This window comes from Centruroides vittatus, unplaced genomic scaffold (assembly GCF_030686945.1).
Source record: "Centruroides vittatus isolate TY-2023 unplaced genomic scaffold, ASM3068694v2 contig_751, whole genome shotgun sequence".
Classification (NCBI taxonomy): domain Eukaryota; kingdom Metazoa; phylum Arthropoda; class Arachnida; order Scorpiones; family Buthidae; genus Centruroides; species Centruroides vittatus.
The window spans coordinates 669,972-689,388 of NW_027122488.1; the positions used below are offsets into that span (position 1 = coordinate 669,972).

The window sequence follows — 19,417 nt, forward strand, 5'->3', positions numbered from 1 at the left end:
AAAATCCAAACATTATAAAATCCATAAACTGAATTTAGGACCATACTTAATGCAAAATTAATATACAAACATATACATCTGGCATTAACATTTAGGAAAAAGTAATGTTTTATCATTGCTTACGATGCTGAGATTTTCCATTTTCAGAACTTCCATTGATAATTCCATTTCTTGTGTTATGATTATGAGAATTGTTTAAAATTTTAACACCATCAATGTCAACCACCCTATAAAAAAAATAAAATGAATAAATGTGTGATAATAATAATAAAAATTTAAAAAAAAATCAATGAAAATAAAATATTAATATTTTATATATTTTATAATATGAGAAAAAATATAAATATGAAAAATTTTTACAAATTTGAGTATATTAATCACTAAATAATTTGTAAAAATATCTTCAATGTTTATATATCTTTTATTTGTAAATAGTTAATATAATACATAAAAGTACATATTAATGTTAAAAAATTTGGCTTTTAGAACTTTGGAAAATGGTTTTTCCTAGTTATTAAAAACAAAACATTATTATAGAACTATAATTATAATAATTAACTTGATAAAGATATGTATTACACAGCTGTTTTTCTCATCTTCCTTTACTTTATTTAAATGAAAATTATATATGATATATTTATAATAATAATAATAATAATAAAAAATATAAATATTCAAAATAAGAAATATAATAATGTGAATAAAGTTCATAACTTAAAATAAATACACATATTTGTATTTAAAAAATACAGAATTTTCTAAACAACAGAATAAATCAAAAATAAAGATATTTTCAGTTTCATTATTTAAAAACTTTCTAAAATAAGTATTTTCCTATGTAATCACTGTTTTGAAATGTAATTAATCTTTCTTTGATCAACTTTTGCATGCTCAGAATAAGAATTAATGCATTGAGCAAATTTGTATCTTGTTTCTTTTGGTCCAGTGCATTCTAAATCTTACAGTATTAAAAGGACTAATCACTTATTTTAATTAGTATCTAAAATATCCATAATTCTTTATATTAATCCAAACTGTATTATTCAAACATTGTTCTGCAAATCTCCACTGACATTAATAATCAATATATTTTGAGTGTAAAAAAAATCATATTAGAATAACTTAATATTTGGCTAAGTTTTTCTAATATGTTACATATCAAAAGAATGTAAGAAATAATTATTTATCTTTAAGATTTACTCAAATCATTTAAGTATTTGATGATTAGACATTTATAATCCTGGAAAAAGATTCATCATCTTTATGCTTTCTATTTCCTAATTTCACCAATTTAATATAAAAAATTATGTTACTGTTACATCTATAGAATTAACACTGTTTATAAATTTGTTTATAATTATCAATTTGGTTAAAAAATTAACATAAAAATATCAATAAAAACTAACTTTAAATAAATAAAATAATAGAAATAATAAAATATACTCTTTGACAAAAAAAAATCAATGCATCCCAAAAAATAATCCAATTGCATTGAAATGTCATGTTCAAATATCTTGACCAAATATGCAAATTATAAAAAATTAACACACAATGAATGAATAGTCTAAAGTACAGTTCATTGGAAGTGACCACCAGGCCATTGCTAGACAACTATACAAGTGGAATCTATGCTCACAGTGTCCATTACACCAGTTGACACTAATATGTAGGCATCGTCAAGAAAGATTGCAATGGTGCCGGGCTCGATTAACATGAAACTATTCTAATTGGGGAGGGATCAAGTAATGTCCCATTTTGACATCACCTGTTCTGTCTTCAGTGATGTCTGCTGATTGTCAGGATTTGGTTCAAAATGGGAGTCATTTCTTTTGATAGCCAGATCCTCCCCTCAGTGGTAGTCCATGGCACCCTTACAGCACAGTTCACAACATTCTGAGACCTGTTGTGATACTGTTCCTTTCGTAGCACCCAGGGCATACTTTCTGACAAGACAATGCCTAGCCACACACAGCACACCTCTCATGTGAAATGTCTTTAAAGTTGCAATATCCTTTCTTGGCCTGCCAGATCATCAGATCTCTTTCTAATTAAGCACATTTGTTACTTGATTGTGTATCGCCTACACCCATCTGGAAATGTTGACAACTTAGCCCACATACTAAACACTGCTTGGCAAGGTATCCCTCATGATGCAATCTTTGAGCTTTATGAATCAATAACAGCTTATATTCAGGCAAGAGGTAGGCCAATGTCTTACTGACTTCTTCACTTTGTGTAGCTCTGTTTGGAAGTTTTATCTAAAAATAAATCAGATAAACTCAAGAAACATTTAATACCAAAAATAAAAATTATCATCTCTGTCAAAATAGTGTTTGAGATGTTATAATATAACATGGGGTCAGAATTTGATGATACATATTATTAATACTTTAATGATATTACACCAGAACCATACCTAACAGATTTGGCACCCAAGAGAAACCTCATGCCTGGCACCCGATTCAACATTAATTATAAAAAAATTCTACAGGTTCATTTTGGCACTCCCAAGGTCAGTACCCATCGCACACGCCAACCTTTTCCACCTATAGTTATACTGTTTTTCATATGTCACTATAAATCTATTTAAAATTTAATTATCCTTTCATTGAAGAATAATTTATCAAAGATAATATATATTAACTATTTTATAAATTGATATATATAATTTATATTGTTAGAGTAGAAATGTTTAATTTCTTCTTGATTGAGATGATAGAATATTTTTATGTAAACTGACAGTTCCTATAACTTATTTATATGACTTTAATTAAAATACATAAAATACATTAAAAATTCGTCATTTTAATAGAATCGTAAAAAGCAAACAAACAAACAGTTATCAGTTGAATCTATTTAATAATAAATTAATTAATTTTTAATATTGTAAATAATCTGTCTTAATTCTAACTTACACAAGCAAGCCAAATCTACATACAAATATTTAAAATTCTTAGATTAAAAGTTTCTACCTAATTTTCAGATCAATGCATTATTGGTTGTGTATCTTTATTTTCAATAGTACAGTTAAGTCCCACAAACTCGACCTAATGCAGACCAAGGTGACAATTCCAAAAATTACAAGTTTTATGGCATAGCGACAATGCTAGTCTAAACAGCAGAATTTTCATAAAGATATATTCCAATATTTGTAGTTATATTTTAATTTAAAAATATTGGTTTTTTGGTTGCCACTTTCAAGTCAGTGGCATTCATGTTGTGCTGTTTTGCAGTAGCACCTTGGAAAAAGGAAATCTATGCTGTTATCGAGTGTCGCCAGAAAAGAACAATAACTTATTTGATCCTAGAATTAAGTTATACTGATAAAAGTTAGATGTGCTATTCAAAAAATAATAAATAAATAAAAGTTTTACAGAATGTCAAGTTATCAAGAGTACAGTTTTCAGGACTGCTATGCTTAAATATTGATTTTAATTTTTAGTATTGCAAAATAATATTTATATATTGTTTTACATACATATATATATATATACACTGTACATATGTAAGTCAACTTTTTAAAATAATTTAATAGATATATTATAATATTTAAAAGTAAACAAATAAACCAACATTTTTATAACTGGAATTTGGAAAGAAATGTGGATAAATTTATTTTATTGCTTGCTTTTCTCACAATTAGTTGTATGTCCTTCGGAATTGGCATAAAGTTGCTATTGGAAAAAATTTAGTTTATGAAGATAAAATAAAAATTATAATGAATTATGAATATAAATTTAATAATAAGTTCAGATTTAGAATATATATTAATAGAAATATTTCCTATAACTTATTTATATGACTTTATATAATTATATGCATTGTATTTTAATTAAAGCTTTTAAAATTCACAGAAATTAAAACGTGCAATGAAAACAAATTTGTGTATATTTTAGAACTGTAAACAGGTTTCATTTCAGATATAATTTTATTATTATTTTAAATTTACTAATAGCATATATTACAAATAGAAATGAAATTTGTGATTAAAATAATCTGTATTATTCATAGTTATTGTAATAATATTTCATTTGAATACATAGTAAAGGCTAATAGTTTTTATGTAGTGTCATTTAAAAAAAGTACACAATGTAAAAAAACACCATTTATCACGTTTAATAATTAATTCAATTAGTTATTATCCAAATCACTATTTCCAGTTTTAATAAATTTAATAATAAATATTTAGAATAAAATTATTAAAATAAATGAAAAGAATCAAATTTTATATATTAAAAACTTTTTTGAGTATAAAATAATAATACAGTAATAAAATTTATCAAAATATATTTTAATCCTTTCTTTATATATATTAATATTTATTTTTAATAATAATCACAACAACAATAATTATAGTCTACAAGTAGATCAAAGCAAGAAGAATTCTCTTGGAGAACACGTCGTAATGTTCCCATAAAAATATATAAAATAATCGTGGAAATAAGCTTTGCATCTAATTTAACTGTCAGTTTACATAAAAATATTCTATCATCTCGACCAAGAAGAAATAAAATTATTATAGACGAGGAAAAAGTTTTAAAAAAAGAATAAGGAAACAAAGAATAATTATTTGTAATCATCTCATCAGCGAATTACAAATAATTACAACCTAAATTAAACAAATAAAAACTAAAAAAGTCCTTTAAAAAAGCATTAAACATACACAAAACATATATATTTTGTTGTTTTAGATCTTATATATATATATATATATATATATTTTTTTTTTTAAAGCTGATTTTTATATAAATTAATAAATATAGAATCAAACAATTAAACAAACAACACTTTTCGTATTAAATCGGTGTTACTGTAGTTATTTTAGAACCTACTATCAATATCAAATTATCTAAACGGATTTAATTAAATTTTGCAATAAAAAAGTTTTTAATTCTAAGATTCTTTTCTATAATGCTTTATGAAATATTACTAATCTTAAGTTTAAGAAAAAAAAATCAAAATTTGTACGCAATTTAATAAAACAAATCATTTCGATTTTATTCTCTGTCGTCGTTATTTAATTTTATCGGTGAATTAAAAAAAAAAAAACACTTAAATAACTCGACCAAGGCCATCAATACGTAACTGTAGAAACATTAAAAAAAATTTTGTACATCTACAAATTTAACTTTTTGTATTAAAAGTCAATGACTTTAAAGTAAATTGCCTTGACACGACACTATTAAAATTTAAATAAATCTCGCCATCGTGCAACCATTTATTTCGACAAAGATTTTTTGTATGGCCGAACGCGACGGCACCATCCATTTGAATAAACGAATACCGAGATGAAATCCCACCGTTCGTTTTGGCCGGTGGATTAGGGTCTTTTTAGTCGAAGAGTACGTTCTCGCGCTTTTGTAAAGATGTCACTATTTATTTACAGAGGCGTTGGTTTAGTTTCCAAAAATGCGATAGGCAAAGCTACTCGATTACACAAACCGATCAGTCAAGGAACTCGAAACCTCGATTCTTAAAACTTGCATCATTTCATTCCGACGTCCTTCGATCCACACCATCGTTCGTAAAAGTTCGCTAGAAAAAAAAATTCTAGTTGCGGAACATTTCTAAGTTGTTTATAAACATACAATTGACTTAATTATTTTCTTTTACTCAAAATTGACAAATATTTCGGTTAATCGAAATCGAACGGATGACCGCGAAACATTAAGACTGGCGCGCCAACTCTTAGAAATAAACGATTTTTCGCCATCAACGTATTATAATAAGATTATAATAATTTAGAATAATTAAGTTATCGAAAATCTAAACGAGGTGAAGTAATTTTAGATGGTCGCGGTGGCTTTGGAAGAGCGACATCGATGTTTCGTAATCGCGGTACACAAAAAAAAATCTGCGGTACCGAAACCTTCGGATTTAATTAATAACTCGCGTGCTACGACGGAATGTTAACGCAAACCGAGAAGTCTCTGCGCTCTCGGCCCCGTTAAAAACGCCCTTTATCAAAATACGTCTCGGCCCTTTAACGTAAATGCCGTTCGATAACACAAGCCCATTAATAAGAACGTGTAAAAAGGGCAACGTTTTTCACTCCGATCCCTTCAGGGTTTTTGGCACGGACGGAACGAGTTATAATTAACGCTCGATTAAATTATTTCATTTTATATTAATTAACATATTAATGAAATAAATGTAACTGTATTTTTAATGGAAATTACAAAGCGTTCGATAACTTTTAGAGTTTTTTTAATTTTTCTTTTTTTTTGTGCTTAAACTAATTAGCGGGATAATTTAAAACGGATAACGAAGAAGCACCCGTACAAGCTTACAAGTCGGACGATATTTTTTTTAAAGTGATTAAATTTATCAAAGTTATTACGCAAATAAAGACAAAACTCGACGTGGAAACAATTAAATTATCCTCTCCCGTATTTCGGCAATTTTTGTTTGACGGTGATTGACGGACGCAACAAATTTCATTCCGTCATCGCTCAAAAGTTGCCAAATAGAAAAAAAAAGATCATTTTAAGAACTAAAAATGTGTAATTAAATAAACAAAACAAATCTTAAAACAGTATATTAAAAAAAAACCTAATAATGATTTAGGGATGCATTTCGTAAGCGAAACTTTCCCGAGAGCTTTTATAGATATTTTGGGGGCTCCAAGCGTCTCGGGTTCCGTTGACGCGGAGATAATTTGCCGTTCTTAGCAGATCGGTCCACTTAACCCCGAAGAAATTTATAAAAATGTTCAAAATGGTGGCGACGAAAGCGCCAGCGCACGGCCGGCGACGAAAGCGGAGCGGCGCGGCGCGTTGTTATCGCGGCATCAATGGGAGTGCGGCGCCAAAGCGCCAGTGGTTTACGTCGCCCGACAACAAACTTGGATTTCCACAGTGACGTAAAAATACTTTGTGTTTTAGATTTATTTACTTACCCCTTAATAACTCTTAAAATTAATTAAGGTTAGCAATATCGAATTTGGCCTACAACGTTAGTTTTTAAGACTATTTCCTTTTGTATGGCATGACCTAAATCTTAGTTCGTAGCATTTAGCATCAATCGGTCGAAAGAAGAAAACTTCAGGATTAATTCCGTATGCTTAAGATATTAATAATAAACACAAAAAAAGAAACGACCTAATAATGTCTAGATGGAGGTTTTTAAAAGGAAGGACCAATCCGAAATTAATTCGATTTAAACCGATGTAAAAAAGAGAAAATTCTAAGTAAATAATTTCAAGTTATTTGTTATAGGAAAAAGTCCTTACGGTAGACAAGACAAAATAATTATCGATAAAATGTTACTCGTCAATTACGTTGACCTCTTCCTGAAACTCTTAACGGTGGTAATTACGACTAAAGTTAATAAATTCGGAATACGTATTAAAGAAGAATAAAAGTCAATTTACCAACTGAATTTCCTTTCTGCGGGCACATCCGTATGGACTAAACAGAAATTCATCCTTCCTCTCTGCTCTGACGATGGCGAGTGAAACATACGTTCACGGTGCATTCTGGGTATAAACATCATCGTCTACCGGTTGTTCACGTGACCGAAGTGATGCCTTTCCTTAGTGGTTACGGGAAATTTTATAGAAATTTTTTTTATATTATTACAAATATTTACCCCCTTCGAATTTACAAAATTAGTGTAAATAAATAAATAATGTATAAAAAAATCTTTGTAATTGTTTTTACCTCACCGTTTAAGCTAGCCCGTTGTTCGGACTTCTCTTAGTTTAAGATATAGTTTTCGTGTTTATTTTTAGAATTTTTAAATATTTATTCCTATTAAAAATGGGAATATATTTGTTTCGTAAAGTAGTGAATAGTGAAATACTTTATTATTATTATTATTAATGAAAAAATAAATAAACCAACGCGCGTTCTCCAAAGCTGAAAGGTTTGCATGTTTTATTTGTTACTACTGTTTCGACGGCAATTAAATTTAATCGATGTTGTTTAAAATTATTAATTTAACGAAATAATTAGTCCAAATGTTTTTTTTACATATTAACGATTTATTAATTGTCTCCGAATAAGGAAAACGGTGATATTTAGTTTCGAATTTGGGCCGAAATCGTTGGAGTAAATTGAATACCCTTAATCGTAATCATTCAATTATTTGAAAATTATGACGAAAATATAATTGATTGGACAGATTGTTAGACGCGACGACGACGGTGAATTCTTTCGTATAAATAAATAAATACGCTCGAATATTCCCGAATGAAACTAAAGTAAACATCGAAATAAATTACTCCATTTTTAAATTGCTAATAATCCAAATTAATGTTTTGCGTGATGAAAGCAATTTGAGACGATCGGAATAAGTTCATTATATACCGGTTAGATCTACGAGGTAACCGTAGAACTTTAATAAGAATCGTTTCTAGTACTGTTAGAATGTGTCTGTACGAACGTTAAGCCGAGAACCGAGGGCCCACTAGTACCCTGAACCCTGGGAGTTCGTTCGTTCGTGGATTCGCGCCTCGCTCGGACGTGGAGTTTTTCGGGTCTTCTACACGTCTGTTATGGCCTAAATAAGGGCCAGTTTCCCTTTAAAAAAAAAGACCCTCCCGGAAGGCAGCCTCCCTAGGCGGATCGCCCAAGTGTTGCGTTGCCATAACTAAACAAACTACGAGAACGATGGTGCGTTATCCTGCGGGCAAAAAGGGCAATTCCTCGGGGCCTTCTCCGACGGCGGCCCAAACCCAGCTTTTATAAAAAAAATATTTTCCAAAAAATTCCCGGAAGAAAAATTTAGCCAATACTGTACGGTACGTGAGGCCCTAATTCAAATTCGCCTGTGCCCCACGAAGCTAAAACACTCCATTGCATAAGAACAAGTTTAATTGCTAAAAAGCTAATACTTGAAGGTTTTTTTATGCACGCTTCTTAACAGAGCACGCAGTTCTTATACCGAAGGAATTAGCCTAATCCAGGGTGGCGAACCTATGGCAGCGCGTGCCCAAGTGGCACGTAAGAGAAATCATCTGGCACGTAATGTATCATATGATTCCTGTCCTTTTCAATCATCTTTTCTGTTTATCATCTGATCATCCTTTTTTCAATCAGATTTTTTACATTTATTCGAATTAAAGCGTATTCGTTTAATTTCTTTAAATATCATTATTCAAAGTCTAAGACATTGGCACGCATTAACATCTTTAAACCTAAGTATGCTTACAACTTGGCACGCGGACTCAAAAAGGTTCGCCATCCCTGGCCTAATCGATCCATAAAGTACCGCAAGATACGTACTGTATGAAAATCAGGTCTACGGAAAAAGATCCATTATATTTTAAGCTTCAGAAGGAAAAAGGATCAGTTTATGGCTTATTATTACCAAGTCCACACTATACAAATACAATTCAGAATATCCGCTATGCTACGATCACGGATTCGTTAAAATAACATACCAAATAAAAAATTAAATAGATCATACTAATATTTCTTCAGTGTATAACATTTACACGAACAGTCAGAAAGAAACGAGAAACAATCTGATAATCAAGATTAGAACAGCGATGCCAGACAAATCTGTACAATAACAGTAAATTATGTACTGATTTAAATGATGAAGCGTTAATAGAAGTATAGTTAGTTTTATTAGTCTTGAAAACATTTATTTTTTCCAGTTTTTAGGAATCGATGTCAATTTTCTTTAAGCGATAGCTTATTGTAGTCTCTTCCAAACTCTTTCTTTTGTGTCCAAATACTAACAATAATTAGAGGATTAATAGCACAGGATGCCTAATATGTGGAAGGACGGCCGGATGGCCGTGCGATCAAGGTGTCAGCCTACCGTTCTGGGGGACCTGGGATCGAATCCGAACGAGTCGAATAATCCCCAGGGATTTTTCGGGGGTGATCCGTTTGGTTATGTCGGGACACATCCCTCTCCACCCGGTCGCCCCATTGTCGGTCTGGCCGAATCCATAATGGGCCTACTAAAAGAGTTAGTAGGCCCATTATGAGTTATTTTTTTTTAAACTCTTTCCACAGAGCGGAAAGAGTTAAAAAAGAATAATAAATAGAAAAGTATGTGGAAGAAATCTAGAATGTTTATAAGAAGCTTCGAATTCAGAATGTCGGGAGGTTACTTCAAAATGTTATTAAGAAGTTTGAAATGGCATTTAGAAATCCGAGATGCGCCTTCGCCATGATTTTAATATAGCAAGGCCGAATTTCTGAGTATGTAACGAATGATAGTGGAAGGTTGCATTTAAAAAAGAATTATCAAATATTCACGCAATAATCAAAACAGGAAAGATTGCAAATTGCCGAAGTTTTGTAATTAATTTATCGCAATAATCTTAATATAAACAAAATAAATTACCGAAATTAATCTATTGATTTTATTAATTAAATTTCAAACAGCCATTGCGCAAAATCTGCATTATTTTAAATTTATTTAAAATTAGAATTAAATTTTAAAAAAAATTATTTAAAATGTTAAAGTAATGTTAAAATTGAAAATGTTCTGTAATTAATATTTATGGTAAACTAAATAAAAATAGAAATTTAATATAGCTTTCTTCTAAGCTAAAAATAAAAAATTTTAATGTAAAAATCTATGGACGGCTTCACAAACTTTAAACAAGATCGTATTCAAAAATACTCATTTAAAAAATATAAAAAACTCCCCGTTATGGCGCTTCCTTTCTGGCTACCAAGGTCTATATGGACCTTGTGGCTACGTTTGTAAACCACCGCCATCTGACGATAATGTTGCTAAGTTAACCACAAACATTATGTATCTATTATGATAAATATTTTTTCCTGCATCTAACTAAAATGATTTCTTAGAAATAAATGTAAATTGGTTCTGCATCGTTGCTAAATTTTGAGGAAGTCGTAGCAAATACATCTCACGGTCAGGACTGTTTTAACTATTAGGCAAACTAGGCACGTGTCTAGAGTTCTGGAAACAGGAATCCTGCGTCCCGGAAGATGTAAAAAAATAACTAATACCGTTTTATAAAAATATACAAAATAGGGCTACCTACCGTCCCTATCCTATCAAGGTCGGGCTGTCAGCCGTAGTGGGATGAAAGATCGAAGTGCCGAAAGGTGCCCGAAATACCCGAAAGCCTAGGCGCCAATACGACCCCGTGGCGGTAAGTAAATTTTGTATAAAGACGTTTTAAGGCTTATAACTGTAGCGAAATTTCTTGAACGTTTAGGCTGAAGAATAATTTAAATCACGGCACGTCCGTGGTTTAATTTGAGATACTCCTCGTTCCCTTAACTAGAGGCATCCCGTATTAAGTAACAAATAGACGAATGATGAAGATAGAAACTATCGACTCATAATTTTATTCAGATTTTATATAGGGCAGGGAAGGCAACTTTTTTAAGTGCTCGTGCCAAAATTACCGGATCTACGATGCAAGATTTCGTCGGGTGCCAGCCGAAATTCTTGGAAGCGTATTATTATTCGACGTCTTGTTATTGCTAGAACAGTTCCGACGAACTAATTTTCTTCCGTACGATTTAGTACGGTTGCCCGCGCTTACAATGAATTATTTGTGGGCCGCAATGTCGGATGGGTGATAATCTCGAGACGACCAGTTTTTGGATATAACGAAATATACGTGGCTGAAAGATTTTTAGCATTGCGGTCGATACAGCTATTGGCCCGAAAATATTTGGCTTCTTTTCTGGAATAGGCGTTAATGCAGACATCGACCACCAAAAAGGGATAAAACTATATCGAAGAACATCGGGGAAAATAAAGAAAAACACAGAGGCTGCTACGGAATTAATGTTTTTATAGAAAATAGCTGGGGTTTTATTCGGGATTCGATTAGAAAGAAGTATATTTAAGTTATTAATGGCATTTTTAATTTCGGAAAATAAAAAGTGCATCGGATTTTCCCCATTTATTTCGAAATTTATGTAAAACATTGCGTAAATTTAAAAGATACGAGGTGAACCATCCGTTGCGGGAAATATTAAAGTTAATATATGGGAGATTTTTATCTACAGAAGCTAAGAAAATGAAATAAATTATGTCGACTTTTTTCTTTCATCGGCATTAGATTTTGCCTTAAGAATGTCTCATGGTAGAAACAGAAATAATGGAATAATTGTTTTCGGTCGATAGGAAACCAGAGTACAGAGTACGATGTTTATTAATTTATTATTATTGAATTTGGAATGGTCGGACGAAAGCAATTTTTATAAATACTGGTAAATGATCGGATTTAAATTCCGAAATAGAATAAGTCGTTATTTGACGTCGGTAGAAAAACTAGATCCAGATAAGTATTATTTGGAATTGGAAAATACATAGAGCTAATATTTTGAAAAAAATTTTAAAACTTCGTGATGACATAATAATAATAAAATAATAAAAATACAGTAAATTTTGCACCTATAAAAAATTTCATTAATTGATTACTTTCTATTCGTTTAATCGATTTTAAAGATTTTTTTCAAAACCCAATTTTTGTATAATTAACTTTAGTTCTTGAATTATATACAGGGCCGGATTTACATAGGGACATTTGGGGCCGGTGCCCAGGGCTCCCACAAAGCCATGTTTAAACATAATTTTTTTTTTCCTATTACTGCGACAACCTAGTGTGGCCTAATCATGAGGGCCACAGGAAAAGAAAACCAAACCCGGGATAAAACCTATGAAACATCGGAAAATTTCGGGAAAAAATTTTACATAGGTATTTTTCAATTAAATTACAGTAAAATAATTAGTTTTACACAATAAAATATATGTATGTTTACAATAACCTTATTTTTAAATGAAATTTACAACTTCCTAGTTGAAATCTAGTTGAAAGTACAGTATTTTGCGTAAATTTTCTAAATCATCAAATTTGCCTACTCTTAAAGGGAGCCCCGAATTTGTGCCCCGGGCCCCTGCATTATATATATATAAACTAATTCATCACTTATTTATCATCACTAAATTGATAAGAATTATTTATTCAATACATTATTTATACGAACATTTGATTGTAATTAAGAGTGAAACTAAAATTTTTTAAAAAGTGATATTGTAATTACTTACTCCGTGGTTTAGTTTTGCGTAATCCGAACTTTGGTTGCTTTACCCGGCAGAAGAGACATCCCGGGGGTTTCCCAGTAATACTAAATAAAATATATTACCGTATTTACGAAAATGTCTAATTTCAAAACAAATTTAAATTCTCATCGCGTTATGCCAGTCTACGAGGAAAATTATTTAAACACATTTTTGGGGAATTTAACAAAGTGAAAACTCGATTCCCAAGTCTTTAAAACACACGTCCAGTCTTCGGCGGAGTCGTCGGGTTGACATTTTTAGTCTGGTCAGATTAGGGGAAAACGTGAAACGTAAGTAGTGTGGCAAAAGTAATGATAGATGTGAAAAACCCTTTTGGAAAAATACCTTACAACTTAATGCAATTACTACAATTGCTTCGACATTAATAAACCATTTAAGATGGAGAATCGAACGGGGGATTTAGAGGTGCTATTTGCAAAAAGAATATTCACTTTTTTTCTAGAATTGTCTTGGCAAAATACTCAATTCTGCTCGTCAAAGAATCCGCTACGAAAAGAATTGAACCGTGGAGAAATGTAAGCCCGACGGACTCGACGAAATACTCGAATAACCCTCATTCAATTTTGAAAAAGTCCGATCTATTTCTAACTTCACTTTCGTCGAAAACTTCAATTCGTAATGCCGCAAAGAAATTATTTGATCGGTTTATTCGGCTACGGCAAGGCGACACGTGTGTTATTTGCCAAGGGGGAATGCCTCCCGGAAAGTCTTTTACGGGAAGCCGGGCCCTATTTAGGTGTTACTAACGTGAAAAAAACCATGCCGGCGTCAACACGGGAACCGGTGTTCGGCGGTTTTATCCACTCTGCCACTGATGGCAGAGTGGATAAAACCAAAAAAATTGTTTGAAATTTCGGTTTTTGTCTGCTCTTTCGGTCTTGGTTCAAAATTTGCAGCTGGACTCAACATTCCTAGCAAACAAAAAATCTCTTATAGAGGTGGTAAATAACACTATGGAAAGCTATAATTAAAAGAGTGTGCGATTGCCTTACTATGTAAAAAATATCGTTAATTTAAAGAAATGAATTATTTCTTTCCTGGGTTTAATCTCGTCAACTTCGATCGAAGCAGAGAGCTTTTCCGCAATGGGGCACTTGATCAGAAAATTACGATTCCAATTGCGCAACGTCGTAGACATTTTACGATTCTCCTGGCGACACTTTTAATCTAGTTTATTTTATTTTTGAAAATGTTATAAAAGATTTTTATTTATTTATTTTTGTTTTTGCATCTTTAAAATGAAATACGAGTTTTATTTTACTTTTTCAATTTGATGGCAGGAATTCCCGGGATATATTATTCTAGTTTCCGCTTCTTGGGAACGACAATTGCCGAGAAATCGAACGCTAATCTGCACTTTAAAGAGAGTCTGTTTTAAATTTTCGGCAAAGAATTTTTTCCGAAAAGACGAAACTTTTTAAATAGAATTCTTCGAGTCGAAAATTGATAACCTTTACAAATTTCACGTAAATATTAAACCGAACGTGATTACGGCGTTTTTTTTTTTTTTTTTTTTTTTTTTTTTTTTTTTTTTTTTGCATCGTGCTGCGGTTAAATCGAGAATCTTCTTTTGGATTTGGCCCGTCCATGGTGACGGGTTCGAACCCCATCGACGAGCTTTCCCGGATTTTCCCAAGTAAAAGCCAGTTTCCCGTAAACATACTCTCGGGAAGCACCCTCCTCTGCAGATGGCCCGAGTGTGACGTCGCCTTATCTCTCAATTTCATTCGATCCTTAGGCTATATTTATTAGTATGCGTACCGTTGTGTCCGTATTTTCGTATTTTAACCTTGACGACTGAATATTATTTATGATTCTCGGAAAGTTTTGATAGTTCTGTTATTTCAAAGTAACTTGCCATTGTTTAGTTTTCAATTTCGTCTAGGTCGGAAATTTTGTTAATTTTTGAATTAAAATTTTAAAAAATCTCATACCCACGATAATTTTTTTTTTTTTTTTTTTAAACTCTTTCCGCCCTGTAGGCACTAAGAGGGCCTCTTATAGTAGGCCCATTATGGGTTCGGCCAGGCCCACAATGGGGCGACCGGGTGGTGAGGGACGGGGCCCGACATATCCGAACGGACCACCCCCCCCGAAAAATTCCTGGGGATTTTTCGACCCGTTCGGATTCGATCCCGGGTCCCCCAGAGCGGTAGGCTGCCACCTTGACCGCTCGGCCATCCGGCCGCTTACCCACGATAATTAAAATAAATATTCTGAAATAAACAGTCACATTTTATTCAAAAGTTTGTTTTCGCTGAAGTAATCAAATTAGTAATATTCGACATAAATTATAAAAAAATTCCAGTAATGAGCTGCTTAACTTTCCCGGCAACATTTGGTGGCGCCATCTGTTACGATATTTTATTTAAAAACTTTTTATATTTTTAAATACAGTATTATAAAATGGCAAAAAGCTTAATTTTGAGGGTAGGGACGGATTTTATAAAAAATTGTAAATGCTAATAACCAGTAATACAGTCATTAAGTCCCACCCGACTGGAGATACACACCACCCCATTATCTCCCCACCCCCTCGACCTTTAATTGCCAAAATTTAATAGACGAATCCCGTAATAAACAAATCTCCCTGCAAAATTTCAGAAATTTTCGACGAAAAGCACGGGAGTACTTTTTCAAATTCTTCAAAAGAGGATGAGCAAAATCGTGCCCTCCCCAAACACATTCATAAGCACAGAAAAAACGGGGTTTTTTCTGTACTTATGTATTCGAAACGGGGGTTTCGAGGTGTCCTAATTCAAAAAATGTTAAAATCTTTGGGGAGGATAATTTTTTGACCGATGGCCATATTTTCCCTCTGTTATATATAACAGCCGGGAAAGTAATAGCTTATAAAAAGTAGCGAAGTATTCAAAAGTTCTTATTTGTATTTTGATTGCACATAAATGTAGTACGTTATTACTATTTTAAAATTTCTTTTTACTAATACGTTTTTATTAAAAATAAAGGAATGTCTAATAATTTTACCCTGATCTGTACGTATATTATTATGGATAGAGCCTACTCAAAAGTCTAGCCTGGAGAAAGGAAGGTAAGGGTATGGGAAAAAGGACGAGAAGGTCAGTTCCGTACATTTATAGTTATTCTAAATAAAATTTTATATCATTCGCTTTAAATTGACTTAATTTTAAGCATTTTATAATATATTAAAATTGCATTCTTTTTAATATTAATTTTAAACATGGTAGGAAAAACTGTACGCGCTACGAGCTCAGCACGGAGAACCACCATATTAAATTATTTTATTTTGAAAGTAAACATTTATTACGATCGTACTTTATACCTTTAAAAAATGATATTATTTGTCAAGAATAACCAAAGATAAATGTTTATCGTAATTTATTTTCTATTATTTTAGTTATATATACATATATAAAACTTAAAATACACTTTACATAAGTAATATTTACATAAGTAATAAGTAAGTAATATAAGTAATACTTAAAATAAATAATACACTTTACATAAGAATTATATATATATAAAATTCTTATGTAAAGTGTATTATTGCAAAACTAAACATACGGGTATAAGTAAGAGATTTGACCTCTTATTTCTATGTTACAAATGCTATATTGCTTTGCACAATTTATACATCTAATTTTAATTTCCGCTACTCTTGCAATAATATATTTTATATAAGAATATTTTATTATTAAAATACATAGCTTGGTTATTTATTATTTCTTGTTCTTCATATTATATAACATTCTTACGAAAAGTTGGTGGCACACGAGTTAAAAATCATAGTCCTAGATTGTTGCTCAGGTCTTCGGTCGCCACGCAATTCAAATGCGTAATTTTATTCTAATAAAACCAAGATTTTCTTAGTTTATTTATACTTAATTATTTTAATGCTATATTATACCGAAACTATCGAATACGTGCAGGAATTTTAATAAATTATTAAATAATAATAAGAAGAAGAATGTCCTCTTTGCGCCTTACTAGGGAGGGGCACCCCACAGTTAGAGAACCATTACTGTAAAAATATTTTTTGTTTAAGAATAAAATGACGATAAAAGTCTTATTAAACGACATTTTATCATGTTCTAGCAACGTTAACAAAAAGCTAGTTAGTTAGTTTATTATTTTTTGGCCCGAGTAATTATTAACGAGGTATTCGTTCATAATTATTCGTTTACAAACAAAATTACGTTAACGTATCTCACTCATTAACTCGTTGGTTCTCTGGAGATGTCGGAAACCGTTATAGCCTCGATATCTTGTTTACCATATTGACCGAGACTATTATCATATTGGTAATTTGCTCGATTATTATAGTCGTATATCGTCGTCTTAAAATAATAATCGTAAATTTTATTTTTTTAAAAAGTATACTACGACGAATAATTAAAAATATATATAGATAATTTAATGGTAAGATTTTTCTTATTAGGAAAATTAGTCGGCGCTTACTAAAGAATTTGTATATTTCACGAAGAATTAGAATTTTTCTTGAAAATTTTGAATACAGTATTAACAATTATTTAATTTCGTTTTGTTTAGACAGGCAGACAAAATATGTATTAATAAAAGGGGTTAAAATAAATAAAATTGCGAATGATTCTATTGACTCGGAGTAACGACGAGTTTTTTCTCCAATGACTTTCGATTTAGCTTATAAAATGAAACTCGCATTTCGGAAGGACAAAAACCACTCTTATTGTAAATATGAAATTGATGTACGGCAATAGATGACCAACCACTAAAATTACGGCATTTATTACGATATTTTTACGACAATAGGTTTTTAGACAATAGGCTTTAGAGATTTAAAACGATAAGTGCCGGCTTTTATCTTTCCTACCAACGACTCAAATATTTTCTAGAAACGAAAAGAAGTAGGTCGATATTTTTGGAGGATTATAAGTACGTATTTTACCGTCGTATTAGCAACCGAGGATTAGAAGTTATTGGCTGCGATTTGAAAAAATTGTAGACCTATAAATTCCCTCTGTCGTCCATCTGTTTGTCTGTCTTTCCCTAATCTCGAGAACGGAGTTAGATAGACGAAAGACGAGACCAGACGTGGAAACCTTAGGAGCAGGATGCCTCCATTAAAGTTAACTAAATAAGAACTTCCGACTCAAATCGGATGTTGCGTTATTTCGATTCAAAACTTCCCCCGAAAGGTAAACGATCGGCACGATTCTATTGTTAAAGGAGAAGTATGATGTACCGGGAAAGCCACTACAAGTTTGAGGTGGAAAGCATATATTTTTAAATTAAATAAATTAAAAATATGATTAAAAATTGCAGCCAGTATTGTGACCTTGTCACTATAAATAATTGCTCGTTCTATTGAGAATTATTTGAGATTAATTTTATTGAGATTATTTGCTACCGTCTGTTAGGATGAAATTCGGACTTCTTCTTATTACATTACAAAACTGTTTAATTTTTAAATCTTATTTATAAATGTAGCTCCTGTGTATACGAAATCGTAGTAGACAAATTAATGATTATCTTGTAAACTTCGATACATCACATTTTTAAAAATAAGACTCTGCAGTGTTTATAATTTTTAAGCATTTTCACTATTTCTCCCAATGAATCTCTATTACGTGTTAATTTCGGAACTCCTTTGCACGATATTACGCAAATTTGTCGTAATAATTGGACGACCGGGCCACCGGATCGGCTTACTGCTCTGGCAGATCCGAATTCGGGTCGGAGGAGGTTAATACTCAGAAATTTGCTTCTTAACACTTAGATTCCTCTCTTATTTAGCGGCAAAAATGAATTTTCGTTTTATTTCAATATTTAATTCCGATTCATTATATAAAAAGATTGGAGCTGTCTATCTAATCTCCATTTTCCGTCTTATGGCGAAATTCGAGAAACATATAATAATTATTTCAGAAATATCAAATAAAAGTAAATACTTCTTCGTATTTAACGAGATAATATCGGGGATAAATTTACGTACAGACTACATCTAATCTAAATATATATTTAATAGTTTATTAAGAATAGAAAAACAATAATGATAAAATAATAGTACATATAATTATTTGAAATTTTTAACGATTTTATTGTAGGAAGTTACGTAAATATTTTGATTTTGACATTGAGAAATGTCTTTACGCCAGGAAAATAAGAGATAAAAATAAAACTTGTTTTCGGAAAAGATGTTTATCTTATCTTCGTAATTTTTGGAGATAATCCGCGCGCACGCACCAATAGAAGCCAATACTTTTATCATAAGCTAGTACCTACGATTTCCATCTGAAATAATGGGAGCCACCTTTGTAACATTTTCTGTAAGCCCTAGTAAAGGTGATTCAACAACGCTACCATAGTAAATTGTTAACACAAATGATATAAAATTGTAACCATTTCTGTACGTTTTTTATTT

At 31.4% G+C, this 19,417-nt stretch overlaps 2 protein-coding genes across 3 annotated transcripts in view; one reads left to right on the forward strand and one right to left on the reverse strand.

Annotated features, from left to right (window-relative positions):
• Nucleotides 1–7,468, reverse strand: part of LOC136981319 (pantothenate kinase 3-like) — a 38,315-nt gene extending 30,847 nt beyond the window's left edge. For both annotated transcript variants that reach the window (XR_010881679.1, XM_067277631.1), the window contains exons 1-2: nt 7,373–7,468; nt 124–227 (exon numbers count right to left, since the gene is read on the reverse strand). Coding sequence is in view for 1 of the 2 variants with exons in the window: in XM_067277631.1 (XP_067133732.1) it covers nt 124–227; nt 7,373–7,461 (193 nt within the window). In the remaining variant the exon portion in view is untranslated. The remainder of the gene's footprint in view (nt 1–123; nt 228–7,372) is intronic.
• A 3,447-nt stretch (nt 7,469–10,915) lies between these two features.
• The window catches only part of LOC136981321 (phospholipid phosphatase 5), a 70,396-nt gene continuing 61,894 nt past the window's right edge, over nt 10,916–19,417 (forward strand). The window contains exon 1 of the mRNA XM_067277637.1: nt 10,916–11,086. The gene's annotated coding sequence lies outside the window, so the exon portion shown is untranslated. The remainder of the gene's footprint in view (nt 11,087–19,417) is intronic.